At 39.6% G+C, this 23,266-nt stretch overlaps 1 protein-coding gene across 1 annotated transcript in view; it reads right to left on the reverse strand.

The window, feature by feature from the left end:
- The window catches only part of gmps (guanine monophosphate synthase), a 39,179-nt gene that overhangs the window by 6,233 nt on the left and 9,680 nt on the right, over window positions 1-23,266 (reverse strand). Inside the window, exons 3-13 of the mRNA XM_017715425.2 lie at window positions 22,933-23,047; window positions 21,254-21,351; window positions 21,041-21,144; window positions 19,501-19,694; window positions 15,939-16,104; window positions 15,010-15,161; window positions 11,981-12,154; window positions 10,933-11,038; window positions 9,207-9,322; window positions 7,213-7,338; window positions 881-996 (exon numbers count right to left, since the gene is read on the reverse strand). Of these exons, the coding sequence (XP_017570914.1) occupies window positions 881-996; window positions 7,213-7,338; window positions 9,207-9,322; window positions 10,933-11,038; window positions 11,981-12,154; window positions 15,010-15,161; window positions 15,939-16,104; window positions 19,501-19,694; window positions 21,041-21,144; window positions 21,254-21,351; window positions 22,933-23,047 (1,467 nt within the window). The remainder of the gene's footprint in view (window positions 1-880; window positions 997-7,212; window positions 7,339-9,206; window positions 9,323-10,932; window positions 11,039-11,980; window positions 12,155-15,009; window positions 15,162-15,938; window positions 16,105-19,500; window positions 19,695-21,040; window positions 21,145-21,253; window positions 21,352-22,932; window positions 23,048-23,266) is intronic.

The raw sequence follows: 23,266 nt of genomic DNA on the forward strand, positions 1-23,266 counted from the left end.
CAATGGAAATGGAAGGAGTCCTTTTTCCATGGCAATGAAACATCCAACAGGTGGATCCTTCGCCAGCCAACATTTCCCGAGGTTCACTGTGTGCCAGCAAGGATTCGAGAATATGAGGTAATCAACACCTGAAGAGACACATTTAAATATAAGTATTGGGTTTAAACTGACGCTAGCTGATGACACAAATGTTAAAAAACCCCAGTCTCATCAGCAGCCAGAGGTAAAGCATCTCCAGCTCCAACAAATGAAAAGATAAAACAAAAACCAAAGTTTCTGTACCCATCTTTGAATAACTGACTAAAAAGAACTTGACAGGAGCGGAGTTTCGTGATGCAACGGTAAGGGCCGCTTTCATAGACCGCGTACTTTGAAGAATGCAGCCCTTGAATTGAGACGCTGTCTGGTGAGTTTGTGTTCTCAGAAGAAACATGGATATCACTAGAGCGGCACAGAGATGTCAGCCCTCATTAGGTGGGCCACTGCGGCCCGGTGTCTCTGAACTGCAAACAGCACGGGCATAAGAAGATGCCAAATGGCTGTGAAGACAATTCTACTTAAAGGAAAGACCTTGGTAAATCTCTCCATTCTGCTCTTTTTGAAGAAGCCCCTAATCACAGGGGCTTACATCACAGAGTAAAGATTCTTTACATAACTCGTTCTGACCAAATTTCGCAAATGCACATATCATTTCTTAAGAAGTTGTTTGAATGGAAACCCGGCTATAATGTTCTATAGTGTAAGAAGAATGACTTCATTCCTGTAGGGGAAAACCTGTATTTGAACGAATGCTGAAAAATGTAAGCAAGATGGGTCAAAAAAATAGGAATAGGTCTTTTTCACGCAAGGTTTTGTGGTTCTAGCTTGAAAGAGAGTTCACCTGTTAATGGAATGGCAGATGCGAGGGATGAGTCTGGCAAGGAACATGAGAGATTCCCAGTGAGGAGCTTCTTTACTGGTCAGCCCGCACACATAGCTGTACGACCGAGAGTCACCCTGTGCAAGACGAGAAATACAGAAGAGTGAAATGTAAAAAAAAAAAAAAAAAAAAAAAAAAAAAGGCACACCTATCATATACACACCTTTTGCAAAGTCACAGTAGCAGTAATACAGTACATGCTAATACAAAAGTAACAGTACAGCAACACTGGCAGCGTAATACAAGTATGTTTATATTTACACATCTGGCAAATGTTCCAGTCAAGCTTTACATTATAATCTTGTTACAGAGGTGAATGTAGTGTTAAAGGTTTTGCCCACTGACTCTAATTTGAAGTCTGTGTCTGTGGTGATGAGAGATCTATCTATCTATCTATCTATCTATCTATCTATCTATCTATCTATCTATCTATCATCACCACAGACACACACACACACACACACACATATATATATATGGCTTAGAGATGCTTGTCCAACAAAACAGAGGCCCTCTTCCAGGTGAAACTAGTCAACTGATGGCAGCAGTAAGTCATATTTTGGCTTATGTATGACCTCACAGACTTTTTAATTATCATTACAAAAATAATGGCCTATATTTATTTTTTCTTTCATTTAGCTTGTCAAAATAATGACCCTACGTCAAAATAATGACTCAAATTAAATCTAGTAACTCTTATATGAACATACAAGTCAAACTTCAAAGTCTAACTATACCAACAATACTGAGAAAACCAGACTTTTTTCTTTAAGATGTCAAAATATGGACGTTGCTGCCAGAAGAACACAAACCACTTATTTAGTCTTAACTTGCACAAATGAGCTTCAATACAAAAAGGCTGTGAACAAAACAGTGGTTTATGTTGTGCTGGTCATGTATTACTTACTACAGTACAGAACTCATAAGGCATCATAAATAGGACTACAGATATTTATTTTAAAATGCGTTACACATTATAGCCAAGCTTATGATGCATTATGAATTGTTAACATAATACATTATAAGTATTTTCACAAATCATAAGAGCTCTTAAGTTGTATTTGTCCGCTCCAAGTGAAGCTTACAGTACTAAAGCCTCATCCAGTGTTAAGAGTGAGGCTTCAAGTTGAAGTATTTACTGAAACATTAAAACACACACAATAAAACATATTACAGGCTTCAAACGTCAGAGTTTAAACTAGTGCTGCCATCAGTGTTTTACTCAATGAGGGAAAGTCAATGTACACCACTGTTAATGTACACCACCGTTAGCCTGGCACTAACTTAACACTGCATATCCAAAAGAATGCTAGTAGAAATTAGCATTACTGTAGTGTAGTGTTCCAGAGTGAAGGGTTCTAGTGCTTGACATCAGAACCAGTGAGGGAAAAAATTACAATGACAGCACTTTACTATCTCACCTCTCCCTCGCCAGACCTTCACTCCAGTGACTTCACGCTCAGTGTGATGTCAGAGCGGGTTCAGTGGAGAGGCTGACGGGTACTTGGTTTGCCATGATGTAATATAACATTTAAAGTGAGAGCGCTGGGTAAGAAAAGCACATTATAGCAACAATTCTAGGCTGGACAGCCAGTTTGAAGCATCGCAATATTCAGGCCTGAAGCCCAGAAGATGCAGCTATAACAGCAGCAGCAGCAAGAAATAAAATACTGGAAATCTCAGAGTGTAAATAAACTTTATCTGTTTTTACTTTATGCTCTCCAAGCTGGGACTGACTTCTTTGTCACTGGCTATGTTTACATGCAAAGATTTTTGCCTATCCGATTGAATACAATCCTTTTACAGATTCAGACTGAGGTGTTTCTATGCGCACACTATTCAACAATCTGATGGAAAATCTTTGTTTACATGCTCACTGCAAGTAATCCGATGCAAAATGACACGCATGCGTAGAGTAGCGCGCAGAGTAAAGGTTACCATGACAGCAAACATCACGTGAGTCCAGGCAGAGTGAGATGAGCAGCAGTGAGCAGTGCTTGTTTTTACTTGCTGTAAAATGATGTCAGACTCAGAAAAACGTCCTTCACATGTACTTATTAAATAAGGCCGAGAGGAAGACGTCGTGTTCTGAGACACATAAGCTGGACACCCATCCTACTGCCATCTTTTGAAGATCAGAGCAGAAACTTTGTCTCCTCTGCAGACTAGTTTCTGCTCCTGCCATGTTGAATGTTATAAACCTTTCACTATGATGCGCATGCACAGAACGTATTCAGCCGTTTACATGGCTATTATTCTTCTATTTAACAGATTATTTAGAGGTTTACCCACTTTGTTCAATCAGATAGAAATCGAATGGCCTCAATCAGACTAGACTATTCCGATTGAGGTGTTTACATGGATTTATTCTATTCCGATTGAGCTTTTAATCAGATTATTAACAGATAATTAGGCTGCATGTAAACATGGCTACTGACAGTATAACATGTTAACACTACTTATAATGCATTATACACACACATAATGTAATTGTGTTATTAATTTTTATAAATACTTATAAGCCAAACGTGACATCCATAGAAAGCGTTACTGTAAGTTCTTAGTGGATAACCTGCTAAAAGGGCCGCCCCACCTGCGCAAACTGCCTGTATATTATTGGTGATTAGTACCTCTATAAATAAATCTGCCCTGATGTGGCATCTCAAACCTAAATTTGTTTGCCAGTGCTGCGTCCAAGACTTCCGCTTTTTATTTACTGAATTACACGTGGTCCCATCTGCGCAACACTTTCCTTCCAAACATACAAAGGCTTTTAAGAAGACTGGCCCATATTCCAGACAGGATGTGTAACATTTAAACACGTAAAACTGCACGGGTGACCTGGTTGTAACTCAGTAGAGTTATTCAGTTCACCTTCCCAGGGCCTAGACTGAGCAGCAGGGTAAATTTAGCAGTATGTGGTCCCGGGACAGGAAGTGTGGGTAAAGAACACCCAGCCATGTTCCAGTGCACTCAGCTCAGAGAGAGGACAGAGAGTAAACCGAAATGTTCACTTAAAAGCCCAGTAGAGGTTTTTCATTCACAATGGTAGAGGAAACCTTAAGCCCACTCATGTATATTTAACAGGACAGCAAATAAGCAAGAGAAAAACATGTTTACACAAAGTGGGTGAGGAGACAGTGCTATTACAATATATAAACATTCTGATTAGAGCTGGACAATTTCTGCACAATTAAAATTCAACAGTTTTTAATATCTCTTAAGGAAAATTCATATTATATTTCCACCATACAACACCACACAACCTCAAATATGGCCCTTGTTAATGTCTTTATGAGTTATGTTTGCAGACTGATCAAACACTGATATAAGCTTTAAGGTACAGTATATAAAAGTGACATTTATCTCAGTATCCCTCTTAATAAAATAAATTAATTAATTAAAAAATTAGTGGAACTACAGTTCATCAGTTCTGAAATCCTCTAATCCCAACATTTTGCAACTCACAGCCCTCACAAACAACCACAAAAATCTCCCCTTACAGTACCACCACGACCCACAGGCTGAAAACCACTGCTCTAGTCCTTTCAGTTTCAGTATCAGAATCAATACTTCAATTCTGACACCAATGCCAGAATGACTACAAACCAAAAGTGGGTGTGGCTCAAACAACAAAAAGGGGTATGCGGCGCTGGACACGGGGATATTTGACTGCAATGGATTGCAGCCTAATCAAGAAGCACTAACCAATGCAGACAGCCAATAAGCAATCTAGATTTTGAAACATGCATGCATACTAGTTTATTCTAGTGCTGAACGATTAATTGATTCATCAAAATAGCAATTTGCTCCAGTTTTCATTAAATCTTACACTACTCAACGTGGCCTTAATAGGTTTTAATTTGGGGAAATTTAACTTAATAATGCAAAGCTTGTGAAATGGCAGTCTGGCCCATTATACTTAACATTGGATGTGATGGTCTTTTTGGTGAAAAACATGCCTGGAGCTTAATTTATAGAAAATAATTACAGTTGCAAATCAGAAACATTAATTATATATTTATTTTCACCAAATCATTCAGCCCTACCCCACCCAGCTAAAAAAAACGAAATTTAGCTGAAAATTAATTGCCATATAAATATATAAAGTTTAACCATTTCTGTCTATAGGAGGCGACTATTAAAACAAAATGGTTAAAGTGGCCAACATGGCTGATTAATGATCTCGTTTCCTAAAAGTTGTTACTTAGAATATCCCAAAAGACGACACAGCTTAAACTAAAATTAACAAACGTGACTCACTGCTGCCCTCTAAAGGTGTTAGACATCATATAAACAAACACTACTAACACTGCCCTCTAAGGCCCAATCCCATTTCTTATTTTTACCCCTACTCCTTGTTTGAGTGTCACCCTAACCCTTGGAATTGAGTTAAAAGCACGAGTGGTTGAAATCTTCCCTACAAAATGGGACCCTCAAATAAAAAAAGAGCATTACTTCATTAACACCTATTAGCGCTGCTCTGTAGGTGAACCTGACAGCCAGCAGACGAGGGCAAAGATCAGCTTCCCACTGCTGGGCTTTAGCTACATTTAGGGAATCATCTGCCTTCACCCACCGCCAAGTGATATGAAGCTGAAGTCAGATAGTAGCCAGCTTCCAGCTTCCATTTGAATTTTCTTATTCCACCTTAAATGGAACAGCAGTTACATTTGGGTGATTCAGGCATCACAACTGCTGGACTATTTAGGGTGGAACAGGAAATTTAGCTAGCTAGCTACTGAGAAATCAGCTACTACTAGCATTTCATTTTTATTTTTTTTAAGATTAATGACCCTTTTCAGTCCCACAACAAGGAAATTTCATCTCCGCAAGCTAAACCAGCTATGCAGTGAAACACCACATACACTAGGGGGTAGTGAGCACACTTGCCCGGACCGGTGGGCAACCCTATCCACAGCTTCCGGTCACAAGGCTGGTTCCCTAACCTCCAGCCCACGACGGCTTGTTATGAAGAAAAGTACCATAATACATTGAAACTATGTCAAAGTAAGACCCTACAAAGTTCATCAAAGTTCTTTTTACAGAGAAAACTCACATTTGTGGGTTTCTTTGGTCACTTGCACATCCATCCTTTTTTCTGGAATGTGCCTCCGTTTGGTGGGTCATGTAGTCCTAACACTTAGCCTTACCCCTCTCTCTCTCAACAACAACAAAAAAATGGCATGTAAATCTAAACTTTTGCCGAATCACAATGAGTCTGTATACATGTTTTCTGTTGCCTGAACCCAGAGGACACTGCATAAATACATGACTGATGGCTAACAACTGTGGAAAACAGCTTAAATAGCCTTGACCTTACGGGTATGAAATGATTGTGAAAAGCCTAAACACAATCTGTTAACATCAGACATAATCTGCTCAGATCAGATAAGAGTTTTCAGTTTCGGACCTAATTTGAAGTTGTCCTTAACATAGTTTGTAAAGTTCATGAAGAACGGACCAAAAGAAATGACACAAAATGACTTGGAAAAAAATCTGGTTCCAATGACTCATTAAAAAGTAAAGTAGGTTTCTTCCTTCTCCTGTAAAGTTACCATTAAGGAGATACGAGGTTTTCGTCTGACAACAGCGATATGCTTCAACACCTTTAATAACCAGAGTACTGGATGTAAAAGAGGTTCTTCTGCTTCAAACATATGATCAGACTGCTATGCACTCAAGTTACGACTGTAAACAGAACTGTTGCCTAGCAGCTCCACAGTGCCTCCAGAACCAGCCCGAACACATCACTGATTCTAAACAGCCATTCGGAAACACAAATATTATGAAAGACAGAGGAGGAGAGGGAAAGGGAGGACGAGATGAGGGGAGAGCGATGTAGACAGACACAGACAGAAATAGACTCCCAACACTGCGTCACAATGTCTGCGGTTAACCACGGTGCTGGGACGGCAGCGTAAAGACACAGCAGACTAGAAATGAACTCCGTGAAGTACAGAAAGGAGTTTGGAATGAAAAAGGGCAACGTGCTTAACTCACAGCTGGTGAGTCGAGACAAACCAGCTGTTTCGCTTTTTATTGTAAACTGTACTTAATCACAACAGCAAAGAAGCAAACAAACAACTAAATATCTAAAAATAAGGAATTGTTGGGTTTAGAATTGGGGCACTTCGTTCACTTTACCATAGTGCTGAACTGAATACAACGCTAATCTGTCCAATTCAGCTTCAATCCAAAGCTAAAATCTGGCTTCATCTGTTGTGGAGACCCATGTAGAAATATAAGAAGTTGCCACAGGAGGGCAAAAGCTCTGATGGAAGGAGGCTCACCTGGACGCCCACGGTTTTGATTGGCAGCAGGAAGGCATTTAGTGAATGAAGGCTGGTGATCTGCATCAGTTTCTCCTCTTCCTCATCTGATATGCACGACTTCACTCTCTGCAGCAGTGTGTGTGGCTGCACAGGAAACATGTGTTAATCTCAACAGTAACAACCACCACCTAAAAGCGATAATTCAACCAGCAAATTTATATTCAAATGTAACCAGTAAGACCAGGAAAAGTAACAGATTTATGGATGGACAGAAGACTGTGTAAGGCTGGGCCTGCACTAAGCAATTTTTGCCTGATTTTTAGCCCAAATGCCCCCAAATTTTCACAACCTGAAGTGGTTGTTCAGGTCAGGAGTTCAATTGGAAGTGACTGACAGCCAAATGAGTGAATTTTTAGCCCTCTGATCACACTGTGAAGTGATGTGATCGGAGACCCTCCCAAAACGACCCAGAACGACTGGTTTCATTGGCTAACATTAAAAGTACAGTAAGGTTTTATTCCTTCTCCTGTGAACTTTTCACTTTGGAGATACAAGGTTTTCTTCCAACAACAGAGATATAACATATTTTTGGCCAAAAACGTAAACATCCGCATTCTTTTGTTAGCAATGAATTGTTCTCCCGTGAATTCACTCCGTTTTATTTCCTGCATGTCTATTTCCTCAGGATTGCTGTCCTAGTGGACATTGGTGCCAAGACCTGTCGACACCACAAGTGAGTGACTCCTGCATACCTGAATAAAAAGTTTTAATTAGGGCTGGGCAATAAAACGATAACGATAATGATCACAATACAACTTTTCCTTGACAGAGCCATAAGAAAAGGTTTGATAAATTTACAATATAATAGAGCCTTCTCACACTTGCACATTCTAGCGAAAACCCTGCTGCCGTTTTCTACTGCAAGGAAAGTGACGTTACTCTGCTGTCGCCAGGAGTTTTTCTGGCATGATTAGAGAGGGAAGGAGTCACGAGTAAAACGAGTCGCCAAATATACTTTAGCAACATCAGAAACGTTGAGTTATATATTCCCTGTCTGAGTGGAGCGACCGGCGATCTGTTCTCCTGTGAATGAGTGTGAGCGATGAGATCAGTGGCGTAACTTGTAACTTGCATCCTAATAAGCTTTAGCAGCGTTAAATCACGTGTGTTCGTCTCAACCTAAGAGCTGCTGCAGCACTTAGTCATATTTTAGTGCATTTCCAAGCAACGAAAGTGAAAGAAAGAAGTGAAAAAGAAAGAAGAAAGCTTTCAGTTTAAATGTAGCTAAAAGGAGGACTCTGTTTGGTGTTGATGTACTGCGGTTCACCCCTCAAACTACCACAGAGAAATCCAGATGTCGCTAGCTGGTGTTTGAATACTGCGATATGCTCTGATATTGATGTGGTAGGAGTGACGGCAGTAAGGCGGTGTGATCCATCACTGACTTAGCTACCGAGCCAGCTAATGTTTGGCATTTGTAACGGGACAGCCGAGCGCTCGTCACCAGACAGCAAAGAATAATCTTTTCTTTCTTAAATTATGACTATTACAAAAACTGTGGCCGTGCTTTTCCAGCTGATAAAAACAGCCAACCAGAGACTTTCTCCCACTGACCAATGACAGATTTGTGAAAATGTTCCACTGTTTGGTGAGTGTTTGTCATGTTCTGACCATAAAGGATAGTTTAAAACCGCAATTAACCACTCGGGAGCAAAAATCAGCCTTCGAATGATGATCTGACATTTATTGAGGTATGTATCGATATCGAACGATATGAATTTTGTTTGTGATAACATTTTTGGCCTCTAGTTTTAATGTAAATACAGTAATAGAGAAGAATAAAGAGTAAAACTAAAGCAGGAGAGAAAAATGGGTTAAATCTGTCAGAAGCGGGAACGTGTGACATTTGAACCAAACAAAGCGTGACACTTGAAAACTTGTGACGGGTAAATATTCCAAGCTAATAACCCACTAACTATGCTCAGTACTTCGATTAAGAAACCCCAACTAACCTTTTTCACGCTGGCGGAGAAGTCTGTGATGATTTTCAGGATGTTGTTGGTCTCAGCGAAGTCTTTGCAGACGTACGGTTCATCAGCACAGATGACTCGAATGGCTAAACCTGGACCTACAAACAAGGGTGGTGTTAGTAAGTATGTTAAGGATGGTTCTTCAAAAGGTTCTTCAGTAAAGAAAATGGTTCTACATAGACCTTGCATGATTAGAGTGTTTTGCATTGTAAAAGTGTTGAAATATGTTGTATATGGTTCTATATGGAACCTTTTGGAAAAGGGTTCTACATAGCACCAAAACGAGTTCTGCAACTGTTACAATGTCAAGCTTGTCACAGTAGAAGAAATCTTTTTACCTTTATAGCACATTTAAATGCAAAGAACCCTTTAATCATGCAAAGGGTTCTTTGAGTGTTCATGGATCTATACAGAACCATTTTCTTTACTCAGGAACTCTTAAATACCCATCTTTTTGTTTTCTTTTTTCAAGAGTGTAGTGATATAATGAATGACACCCTGAGGCTGATATAAGCACTAGAATAATTATCATGTTGTCCCAACAAGCTGTTAACTTAAGTTGTGTGATCACTAAAAGGACACTTCCTATTACAGTCCAGATCATTTTTGTTTTTTTGTTTTTTTGTGGCAGATCAATTTTTACTACAACAACTATATCAGTATGTCCGTCTCTTGTTCTTGATGACTGTGGTTTTTCCTCCTTAAGCATGCCTACTCAACCAGGCACCTGACTGCTGAGTATCAAGGATGTTTGAGCTGGAAAAATCAAGTGTGCTGGACTCTGGCCCTCCAGGCCCAGAGCTGGACACCCCATACATTTAAAAAGGATGGTTGTTCCAGGGTTATTTAATAAAGAAACTGGTTCACTGCTTCTTTATAGAAAGAAAGAACTCTCTGCATGAGTAAAGGGTTCTTTGCATCATCAAAGAGTTCTTCAGACTGATTTTATATGGTTCTATACAGGCTACGTTCACATTACCAGGCGGAAGCGTCAAAAACCTATTTTTTGCCCTAAAGTGACTCAGATCTGATGTTTTCAGGGCTGTGTGGACACGCAAATCTGATCTTTTCAAATCCAACCTTAGACACTTTCACACGTGGTCCTAGATTGAATGCGTATCCGGTTGGTGGCCATGCAACCATAATGAGATGCTCAGATCGGAATTCATGCGTTTTTTTTCACTGCGCGTGCGCCATCATTTAACGTTACCATGGCAACAGCGCCGAACAGAAGTTAAAGCCTGTAAACTGGAAAAGCAGCTCATCTCACATTTTTCTCCTTCATCTTACTAATGAAGCTGAGAGCTGATCAGAGGTAAATCATCTTCTCAGTGAAGCTCGTTCTGCTCATTAGTTTGTGCTGATGATGCACGTGATTCAGTTACGTGACGTTACTGAGTAGGATGTGCTCATGCGGGTCATTTCAGGACACCAGTTTGCTCACATTAATGACAGATTTGAGTCACTGACCTAAACGAGTGTGAGCCATCGTGTCAGAAAGACCGGATTTGAGTAATGCGGCTTGTAATGTGAACGTAGCCTTTTTTTTTAAAAGAACTCTTTAACGATGCAAGGAACCTTTTAATTATGTAAAGGGTTCTTTCAGTGTTCACGGTATAGAACCATTTTCTTTACTAAAGAATAATGATGCATGAATTCCTCAGACCGGCTGTTTGTGTGGGTTTGCGAAGCTCTGGCTGGTACTCACCAGGGAAAGGGTGTCGAGAGACGATCTCCTCAGGGAGCCCCAGCTCTCGGCCCAACGCCCGCACCTCATCCTTGTGGAAATCTTTCAGCGGCTCGATTACTTTGCCCTGGCAGTCAGGTAGTCAGCACATGCACAGAAGCAGGGATGGAAAGATAAGCCACGTTGTCTGGCATGAGTGAGCTAAAATTGCAGTAAAGGCTGCTGCTGTTCTTTGCTAGACTTGACTGAGCTGATGACACAGGAGATACATTAAGATACTCTGTGTTCCAAAACGTCAGTTTTCAAACATACATCAGAGTATTAGCACAAGCAACAGACGATAAATGCAACAGAGGTCAAACAATAAAAGACTGGAAAGAGAAAATAGATGTTCCACAGATACTTAAATCATTAACAAACTTTCTGTTGATGCTCATTTGATTATCAACATTGTGGTTAGGGTTAAGAGTAGATGCAATTTAGCCTTGAGGTTAGGGTTAGTAGTAGATTTAATAACCTTTCACATTGAACTTGTACTTCAGTTGCATTTAATAGATATTTAGTTGGAATGTTATTTAGAAACAGACTGAGCATTTACAAAGCATCTACAGCGGATCATCCAAATAGTGTTTCCCAGAATTTTTACTGGCCTCAAAGCAAACTGTGTGCATTCCTTCTGTTTGTTTGCTTGTTTGTTTATTGCCGTTTTAAACTTTGCTTGTAGGGTCTCCCAATAAGGAACAAGATTATGTAATTCATACTGCGTAACAGCTTTATAGTATTATTGACTGTTGTATGTTTTAATGTATATGTTTGTATTTTTACACAATCACTGTATAGATATTTTTTACCACAGAACTAATATTTGTTCCCAAAATACTGGAAACATCTAAAAATGCCATGTGACATGACCATCGTTTAAGCTATTACTACACATAAAACAAACAAACAAAAAAAAATCTATTTATATAAGCAATGAACAAATGTTTTGCACCAACTATTAACACTGCTTCACTACAAACGTCAGCAGCACTGTTGGCTGATGCATGACTTCACCGTCAGGCCGTACCTCGTCTCTGAGTTTGCGGATGAGCTCGGTGTCGTTGTGGTGCGTTTTGATGACCTCGGCTTTGCCGCTGGCCAGGTGAGAGGCGCTCTCGATCAGGTCTGGTCTGAGTGTGCCCTGTGCAAGGTACACTTCTTCTGGCTTCAGGTTCATCTCACCAATCACCTCATTTGCCACCTTCATGACTCAGCAGAGAAGCACACAAGTCACAAACAGGAATAAAAGCAAAACTGTAAATTTAGTACTAATCTGTGACTTCAGCTTTGCCGTGTATCGCTGAATTCTGAGACTACATGTAAAAGCAAATCCATACTTGAGCCAACATCATTTACAAGTTTTTACACGGATCAGTTCTGAAACTTGTTAGGAATCAGAATCAATGAATGTTAAACACCACAGCAATATATATATATATATATATATATATATATATATATATATATATATATATATATATATATATATATAATTAAAATGTTCATATTTTCAAATATGGTGACTTTTCTGACTCATCAGAAGAGAATGAAATGTTTCCAACTAGTACACACTTAAAAAATATGATTATCCAAGGGGTTTATTTGTAAAGAAAATGGTTTTATATAGAATTACGAACATTAAAAGAACCAAAAAATGACATCAGTATGTCCGTCTCTTGTTCTTGATGACTGTGGTTTTTCCTCCTTAAGCATGCTTACTAAACCAGGCACCTGACTGCTGAGTATCAAGGATGTTTGAGCTGGGAAAATCACCCAAGTGTGCTGGACTCTGGCCCTCCAGGCCCAGAGCTGGACACCCCACATACTTTAAAAACGGCTCTTCTAGGATTCGTTAATAAAGAAAACGGTTTTATACAGAAAGATATTATTTAAGGTTTTTTGTATCATTAAAGGGTTCTTCGGATTGATGAAGAATGTGTTGCAAATGGTTCTATATAGCATAAAAAAGGTTTCTTGTATTGTAACAATCCTGACATCTTAACAATACTAGAAACCTTTTTGGTGCTGTAGAGAACTCAAGGTTCTATTTTGCACCATCTATGGCACTTTCTCCATCAATCTAAAGAACCCTTTAATCATGGAAAGGGTTCTGTGAATGTTAATGGTTCGACACAGGTCAATTTTCATTACTAAAGTTTCCTTGAAGAAACAATTTTTAAGTGTGTAGTTAATAGCTTTACTAAGGCAACCTCATGGTCCACAACGAGCCTTCAGCTATCATCACAGTTCAACATTCCCTGCCTTCTAACATGATTAATACTCATCTTTATCCTCCAGGTTCTACGTAGTCCTCTCTAAACCAGGGTCATTTGATTAAAATTCAGTAAGGTCCAGTTAGAGAAAATTTCCTCAAGCAAAGGTCCAGAACATCATAATGTCTAACTTGCATCATGACTCAGCACCATATACTGTTCACTAAAGTAGCCTAGTAGTTACACTCACTGGCCAATTTATTAGGTGTACTGCTAGGAAAAAGGCTGGACCCCCTTTTGCCTTCAGAACTGCCTTAATTCTTCGTGGCATACTTTCACCAAGGTGTTGGAAACATTCCTCAGAGATTTTGGTCCATATTGACATGACAGCATCACGCAGTTGCTGCAGATTTGTCGGCTGCACATCTATGATGCGAATCTCCCGTTCAACCGCATCCCAAAGGTGCTCTATTGGATTGAGATCTGGTGACCGTGGAGGCCATTGGAGCTCAGTGAACTCAGTGTCAGGTTCAAGAAACCAGTTTGAGATGATATGGGCTTTGTGACATGGTGCATTATCAAGCTGGAAGTAGCCATCAGAAGATGGGTACACTGTGGTCATAAAGGGATGGACATGGTCAGCAACAATACTCAGGTAGGCTGCGGTATTTAAACAATGCTCAATTGGTACTAAGGGCCCCAAAGTGTGCCAAGAAAATATCCCCCACACCATTACACCACCACCAGCAGCCTGAACCGTTGATACAACACAGGGTGGATCCATGCTTTCATGTTGTTCACGCGAAATTCTGACCATATCATCTGAATGTCGCAGCTGAAATCGAGACTCGTCAGACCAGGCAACATTTTTCCAATCTTCTATTTCGCTGAGCCTGTGCAAATTGTAGACTCTTTTTCTTGTTCTTTGCTGACAGGAGTGGCACCAGGTGTAGTCTTCTGCTGCTATAGTCCATCTTCCTCAAGGTTCAACGTGTTGTTTGTTCAGAGATGGTGTTCTGCAACCCTTGGTTGTAACAAGCGGTTATTTGAGTTGCTGTTGTTTTTCTATCATCTGGAACCAGTCTGCCAATTCTCCTCTGACCTCTCACATCAACAAGGCGTTTTCGTCCACACAACTGCTGCTCGCTGGATACTTCCTCTTTTTCGGACTGTTCTCTGTAAACCCTAGAGATGGTTGTGTGTGAAAATCCCAGTAGATCAGCAGTTTCTGAAATACTCAGACCAGCCCGTCTGGCACCAACAACCACGCCATGTTCAAAGTCACTTAAATCCCCTTTCTTCCCCATTCTGATGCTCAGTCTGCACTTCAGCAAGTTGTCTTGACCACCTCTACATACCTAAATGCACTGCGTTGCGGCCACGTGATTAGCTATTTGTATTAACAAGCAATTGAACAGGTTATTAGGTGTACCTAATAAAGTGGCCTGCGAGTGTATATCAGCATCTTATACAGTCAACAAAGGAATGTCAAATCAAATAAAAGGCAATTCAGTCATATTTCAATAATATTTGTCAGTTCTCTCTTTTCAGAGCACGTCATGTTAAACAATCTAGCTCACTTTCTTCTCTGACTGCTGTTTCTCTCCTCATCCCTCCCCTGTGTGTGCATCACTCACTCAAGTCTCAGAACTCATCATAATGCACAGAACTGATTGGCTGAATAGCATCAAATATGATATGCATGCGATTGGGCATAGGACAGCATCTGGGTCCGGACTCGGACCGCGGTCTACCTATTTGTGGCCTCTGCCCTAAACAGACAGACAGATATGAGCCACTTGTCAATAACACAATGACCTGCAGGCAAAGCTCTTCTACACACCTTGACGAAGGTGTCGCCAATGATCTTCCTCTTCTCTTCAGGGTTGGTTGTCATGTTAAGGGTTTTGCTGATGCGTTTCCTGGGTGTTCGGTCCTCCTCAGAGATGGGGAGTGTTGTGGTGCCATTGTAGAATGTGTGCGCTGCGTTTACCACTATGCAGGAAGAAAGAGAGATCACCAAGTTTCAAAGTTACTTTCTACCACCAACAGTAATTTTTCTACATCAAAAAAGTGTGTTTGAACAATTTTCGATAAAATGTGAACTTTAATTTAGTTGAAAAGTTTGAACACCCCTCGATCAAATATCCTTTTTTGTTGATTTTCTAAGAAATACGTTTATATTTTATACAGGGAACAAACAAATATGGCATTTCTTTTCTACTAATTTATATACATAAAAGAGAGAAAAATTTTTATATATATATATATATATATATATATATATATATATATATATATATATATATATATATATATATATATATATATATATATATGTGTGTATGTACAGGTCACATTCTATGTTTTTTTTTTTTCCCCCCAATATGTTAAACTCTACATAAAGTAATTGTGTAATAAAATGAGTCACGTGTGCTCGCTGTAGAAGATGTGTGAACTTACTTTCACTTAGAAAATGAAAATAACATGTCATTTGACCAAGCCTGGGCGGCCAAATGTACGCATACGACTGCATATCTTATTCATACCTTAAATTTCTTTATTATTCTTAAACTATATTCTTTGTACAGTTTATTTATACCAGCATACTCTACTACTTAGAATTCAAACTGAAATAAATGCCTATAACTATTGTTGACCCATCAAGTGACATGGAAATAGACACGGTTTTGCTCCCATGCCATTCTGTTCAGCCCCATCATTAATTAGATTTTACATTTTGTGACTTAGAATAAACAATAGTTACGGTACCCTTGAGTTTAATGCCGAGTTTGGTGAGTGCCTCCTCCACGCTCTGGCTCTCTCTCTTCCTCATGAAGCCGTTATCGATGTGGACGGCGATCACTTGATCCTGGTTCAGAGCCTTATTCAGCAGGGCGGTACATACTGTGGAGTCCACACCACCGCTCAACAACACCTGCACACAGATTTGAAGAAATTCTCAGCACTGATGTTCCTCACCAAAATCTGAAGTGCACCCCTGAACATGTTTAAAACCCCTTATTCACAATGTAGTTCACTGCTGTGCAGGGGTGGCTACCCTCTGTACCCCCAGCAAAGCCAAAAAACACAGTAAACAGTACGTGAGGCATGGCGTCAGTAGAAAGAATCTAAATCCAATATAGGCCTCCATATATTCACTAGAGATAAGGCCCAATTTACAGAAGCTAAAGGAGGCAATCGCCTAGCCAGAGGAAAGAGCACAGATTAATTGGAGCTTTTAATTACTTGCCCTCATACCACACACATGCAATTAAGCACACACACACAGCCCAGCTCTGCCTCAAGTCCCTGGATTACTCAGAAATGAGAGGAATTAGTCTGTGTATAATGATCAGATCTGAGCCTGAAACTGTATGCATTTAAATGAGGTCATTAGATCTAATAAGATTCCACACACATCACTGGGGTCCATCACACAAATATAAATTCCCACAGAGCTGCCAGACACCTGGTCCAGTTGACTGGGGCTTCTCTGAGTATGTATTATATGTATATGAGTACTACGGCAAAATATAAACAATCGAAGACTTTCACTGAAAATCCTGCATATACATTCAGAATTTTGGTTTCTGGGGAAAAAAAAAAAACTTTAAATGTTTTTTATTAAACACATTTTTATTTATCTAAAAGGTGGCATTAGTCATAATATAACGTTGATATTTCTTGCATGTGTAAAGCCCACTCCCAAAAACATAAATTCTTGAAAAAGTGGTCTATAATGAATTTTTGCATGAAACCCTTCAATTACACCTTGACTCTAAAGGTACATCACCTCCTTGTTTCTACATTCATTTGACATCAACTCCACTTACTATATAGGTGCACTTTGTAGTTCTACAGTTACAGACTGTAGTCCATCTGTTTCTCTGATACTTTGTTAGCCCCCTTTTACCCTGTTCCTCAGTGGTCAGGACCCCCATGGACCCCCACAGAGCAGGTGCTGTCTGGGTGGTGGATCATTCTCAGCACTGCAGTAACACTGACGTGGTGTTGGTGTGTTAATGTGTGTTGTGCCAGCGCGAGTGGATCAGATACAGCAGTGCTGCTGGAGTCTTTAAATACCTCAGTGTCACCGTGACTGAGAATAGTACACCAACCAAAAATATTGAGACAACACTGTCCTGTGACCACTGATGAAGGACTAGAGGATGACCAACACAAACTGTGCAGCAGCAGATGAGCTGTCGTCTCTGACTTTACATCTACAAGGTGGACTGACAAGGTAGGAGTGTCTAATAGAGTGGACAGTGAGTGGACACAGTGTTTAAAAACTCCAGCAGCACTGCTGTGTCTGATCCACTCGCACTGGCACAACACACATTAACACACCACCACCACGTCAGTACCTGCTCTGTAAGGGTCCATGGGGTCCTGACCGCTGAAGAACAAGGTAAAAGGGGGCTAACAAAGTATCAGAGAAACAGATGGACTACAGTCTGTAACTGTAGAACTACAAAGTGCAGCTATATAGTAAGTGGAGCTGATAAAATGGTCAATGAGTGTGGAAACGAGGAGGTGGTCATAATATTAATGCCTGAACAGTGTATGCAAATTTAGCCAACAAGTACTGGAAGCTTATAGCCCCATTAGGGCTGGTCTAAACCAGTACTCAAACACTCGTTCTCTAAACAAGCAAACAAACAAACAAACAAACAAACAAACAAACATTTACCATAAAAAAAAAAGTACATTTCACTCCGACAATTGAATAAATTTGTCCTGGTTAAAATAGGTTACACCTGAAAACCACACTTTATAGAAGAACTTTATGGAAGATCAATCTTGTTCTCTGTCGCTGCTCAATACCTCCCTTCCATCCTTCCTCCTAGGTTGTAGTAAATTGCTTTTATTTACTTAATTTATGGATTTCTTAATTCATTCTTAGTCATCGTTTTAGCTTCAGCCACATGGAAAGCAGTGCAGTTTGTAGCTGTCTGAAATGAGGTGACGTGGACCCCTAGCATGAATTTACGATTCATTCCACTAAACGAGTCATCTTCCATATATTAACAATAACCATTCCTTTGCTGATGAACCATTTTGTAACATAAGCTACTTGGAATAAAAGATAATACTTCCGAATGCAAAATACAGAATCAAATACTAACGTAACTAACAAATATTCGAGTGTTTGCAGCTCTACAGCCCTCCAATTACCACTGTGCAAACTGTGTGCCTAACGCATTACACCTTTGGCTAAAGATACAATAACCACCTCCGCATCGGACTGAACTGCTTGTGTTCTGTGCAGTGATGGACAGTAACTAAGTGAATGTAATTAGTTACTGTACTTAAGTAGTTTTGTGTCTGTACTTTACATTTTGGGCAAGTTTTTATTTTCACTCCACTACATTTCAAAGTCAAATATCTCACTTTTCACTCTACTACATTTAGCAAAATTTGTCGTTCCTTTTGGTTTCTGTGTGTATAAAAACGTAACGTCAAAACAAAAGAAGCACAAAGCAGGAACACCAATCAAGGCACAGCGTTCACTTAATTTTGAGCTTGTTCTGACCTGTTGGTCATACCGACCCAGTGCAGCACACGGTTCAACGTCAGCGCAGCAGCGTAAAATTTCTGGAGAATCTGTTCGACATAAATGATGAACTAACCTAACTTTATGGCTAAAACCACAATAACATGTCCACATATGCAGTGTTTTTTTCTGAATTTCTACAAACACCATTTCATTTTATAGTAAATTAGTTTGGGCTGGTTTATGTTTATGAACAGAGACCTACAGATCAATATAGTAAAGGAAGCTCATTTAGGAACATGTGATTAAAACAAGTTTTTCATTAAACTTAAACTTGTAATTAAGTCGCTTTAAAGTAAGTTGCTTTAGTACTTTTACTTTAGATACTAGTGCATTTGAAGGCAAATACTTCTATACTTTTAATCTAGTGGAGGTCTAAAGGGAGGAACTTCTACTGGAGTAATTTTTTTCCTCAGGTATCTCTACTTCAACTCAAGTACATGATTTGGATACTTCGTCCACCACCAATGCTAAGGAAGCATGCTGACGCTTGGACAGGCTTGGCTGTCGTTGCGCTGCCCTTGCTGTAATGCTCAGAATGCAGCTTGCGCTGGCACTGCATTATGAAATGTGCTGGAACATCTTTAAACGCAACTATGCACGAAACCCTGTCTGCGTACATGTCCCTGTGTGAAGTATGTCTTGCGCCTTACTTGTGTGGAGAAAAATAAAAAAACACCACATTTCTAAAAACAGTGCCCATCGCTCCTTCATTCTGTCTGTAATTTTGCCCATTTCTTCTTAATTTTGCCACTTTCTATTTTTTAATCTCACCAGCACTTTGGACTTGTCCACTTTCTCACTGATCTCGCGGAGGCAGGCCAACTGTCGGTTCTGTACGGTGAAGTTACTGGTACAGCCAGCGATCTCAAACAGGAAGTTCCGCAGCATGTCCATGCCCCGCTCGGTCAGATCCACTTCAGGGTGAAACTGAGTGCCGTAGAGCTTCTTCTGTTCATTAGCGATGCCTGAGACAGACAGAGTCACAGGACACGTTTAAGCCAGAGGATCCAACTTCAGCCAAAGAACAGCACAGTTTTGAATTTCTGCGCTAAAACCACCTTTTTTCGATTTAAAGTACCACCTATAAATTAGTCGCTCTGGCCATTTCACACACAGAAAAGGGGAAACTAGCTAAGCCTATTAGCTATTCAATTATCACATCATCGACCAACTTCAGTGATTCCCACTAATTGCAATCATTTAAGTTAACTGAAATATATTTTTCATAGCTGTAAAATTTCACAATCATACGTTCACAGAACTTGAAATAGAATCGATTTAATTCGTTAGTTTGAGGAACATACAGTAAATAAAGGAAAGCAGAAAACACACAGAGGTCTTACACAAACAGCACAAGTTCTGACTTCTGACGGTGAGAAATGTTTTTTTTTTGTTTTTCCATTTGCTAACAATACCTATAGAGGGCAACAGTGAGTAATGTTTGTTTATTTCAGCTAAAGGTGTTTCATCAGCTGGAAGTTACTAGGTATCAACAGTGGGAAGTAAGGTAGCCTATCAGCCAATTAGGCGAGTTTAAGCCTGTAATGTAAAAGATATACAATGAATAAAAAAGGACAATTCAATCACAATCATTTCTACACTAATTAGCTAAAATGTCATGATTGTGAACGGTCTAAAAGCTCAGAGAAGCTTAGCAAATTGTTTCAAAAAAATAAAATAATAATAATAATAAATAAATAAATAAATTTAAGCTTACCAATCCCTGCATGATGATGCTACGCATGTTAAGGCTACAGATGGCATGATGAACACCTCTTTTCTGATACTGATAATGAAACTTTGATATTTGGCCAATATCGACACATTTTTGTTGTCTTTAAAAACGTAGCTCAAAAATAAGGATTTAAATGTAGACCATCACGCTGAAATGACAAAACACTACTAGCCTTCAGGAAGAAATACACAGCCAACAAAATTGTGATCCTGAGCTATTTCAGGCAGGATTTGCTACAGGATTCCAGCATTTTCTGCTTAACTTGGCTCAATACTGAAACATGTTATCAAATCAGTGCCGATTCAGTTTAACGCAATTCAATAACCGAGTCAACGTCTTAACAGTATTTGACGTTATTATATTTTGCCAACTACGATAAACTTAATCTAAATCCTCAAGTTAAAATCAATGGTGCTAAAAGGAACGACAAGGAATTTCATGTTTCACTTGTAAATCAGGAACAGAATGTTAACACATCTGATTCAACTACAATGCACCGCAGATGGGTAAAAGCAGGGAGATGTGATAATGATGAATCACCCCAAGGACAAAAATGCATACGTTTCCTTTTCCTACCTGCAATAATGTTGCCAGACTGGGCGACGACTTTGAATCCATCTGCTACTTTATCCACACTGTCACCGTGGGTCAACAGCACCATCTCCTCTTTCTGTAGACCCCTAAACACACATATAAAACATATACCTCAAAGGTAACTGAAGATACATAAAAAATAAAGAATAAATACAGGTGTGTGCGTAGTAATTGCACTTCAAATGTGAGACTTACCTGAAAAGTGAGCAGGAGTTGTCCATCCCGATGCTGAACACACCATCTTCTCTGACGCTTTTTCTGTGCACCGTGCCACCGAACACTTTATTCATCATCTGTTCCACACATCAGACAGGCAGTGAGATACACTGAATCTGCTCTGTAGCTACTCATACTACAGTGTTTCTCACACATTTGCGGTGCTTGTTTAGATACCCATATCGTCACGGTGCCGCTCCTGGGTTCGTTTCAGATCTGTAGGAAACACTGCACTACACTACATTACTTTCCTAAAGTATGTACTCCTTTTTTGTCCCAAATAATTTCTCTGGCTGTTTTCAAACATAAAAATCCCAAAATAAAGCCCAGTGTGTTGCTTTAATTGTCTATTTTTCACTACAGTGTATGTTAGTCACTTGTGGATTTACTGTACTTCTAAAAACAATTCTGGGAAAACAAACAAACTCCCAACACCAAGTGACTGCTAGGATTTCAGATTGTTCACTCCCTAACACAAAAAGATTATGGGAATTCGGGAAATCTCTGTGCGTAACGGGCAAAGCCGAAAACCACAAGCGGACACCTGTGACTTTTCTGGGCTTGAGCTCCTAAGAAACGGTCTGATGAGTCAACCTTTGAGATGATTTCTTGAAATAACGGACATCGTACCAAAAAAGAAAAGGACCAGATTGTTCCTAGCATAAAAGTTCAAAGCCAGAGTCTATCAATGATATGGATGGGATTAATGAGTAACTCGTGCATCTGAGAAATCACCTGAAAACGCTGAGCACATTTTTGGAGCAACATGTGCTGCCTTTTAGACACCGTCTTTTTCAGGGACGTCCATGCTTACTTCAGCATGAGGGCAAAAAAAAAAATTCTACACATCACCACAGCATGGGTGCATTATCAGACAGAGCGGGTACTGGAATACCCTGCTTCCAGTCTTCGACTGCAATCCGCGTTTACAACAAAAGAGTAGCAAAAAAATTCCGCTTTCAAAACGGGATCACTTTCCCCAAACGATTAATAAAGCTTTCTAAAAGGAAAAGTGATGTAACAGTGGAAAACATACTCCGGTCCTAACTTTTTTGGAACACGTAGCAGGCAATAAATTTGGAATTAATGTCTATTTTTTGTTAAATATGCATTCATAAAGTAAAACGTAAACATTGTGTTTTTGTATTGTTTTCAGTTTAATATAGAAGGTCAAATTAGGGCTGAGCGATATGCCAATGTTTTATCATTATTGTGATTAACTATATAACTACCCTTTTCTAAGCATATCGTTGATATCGCCAGCACTTATCAATTATTATTATTAGTACTGTAATGATTAATCCATATTATCTTTTTTACTCAATTGGTACTACAGGTTCCATTTTGTCTGTTCCAACTTACTAAATCTCCAAAAAACTAAATAGGAAGCATACTTAGTATTGCGAAAATGTCTAGTGGAATCATTTTATAATATTTTTTTGCCATATCGCCCACACCTAGACATAGAATTCAACCGTAGCTTTGCGTTATTGTTAGTATGTCACATACTGTCCCAGCCTTTTCTTTGTTTGTAAAGACATCATAAAAACCAAGTTTTCATGAATTGATTATGATGCTGTGAAATAATCAGTGAAGACAGATCTCCTGCGTACCTACAGAAGGACCCGCTACCTCAAGACGTTAAAGCTCCTCCTTACCTGCATGCCATAGCAGATCCCCAAGACAGGTTTTCCAATGGTGAATATGGCGGGGTCAAACCAGGGTGCATCCTCTGCGTAGACTGAGTTAGGACCGCCAGATATGATGATGGCTCTGAGGATAGATATGTATGTTTTAAACACAGTGTACAGTACACACCAAACCCAGGACCAGCCAATACATCCAGGCCATTTGATAAGCAGTTCATTGTCTGTTTTCACAATATTATACTTAGTGATACCTTTAACCTCTTTAACTCCTTGAGACCACCGGTGGTTCCAAAATGCACTTTGTTCATATTCTTCATAACTTTCATATTTCATAAGCTACATT

The sequence above is a fragment of the Pygocentrus nattereri genome, chromosome 7 (genome assembly GCF_015220715.1).
Source record: "Pygocentrus nattereri isolate fPygNat1 chromosome 7, fPygNat1.pri, whole genome shotgun sequence".
NCBI classification, from domain to species: Eukaryota; Metazoa; Chordata; class Actinopteri; order Characiformes; family Serrasalmidae; genus Pygocentrus; species Pygocentrus nattereri.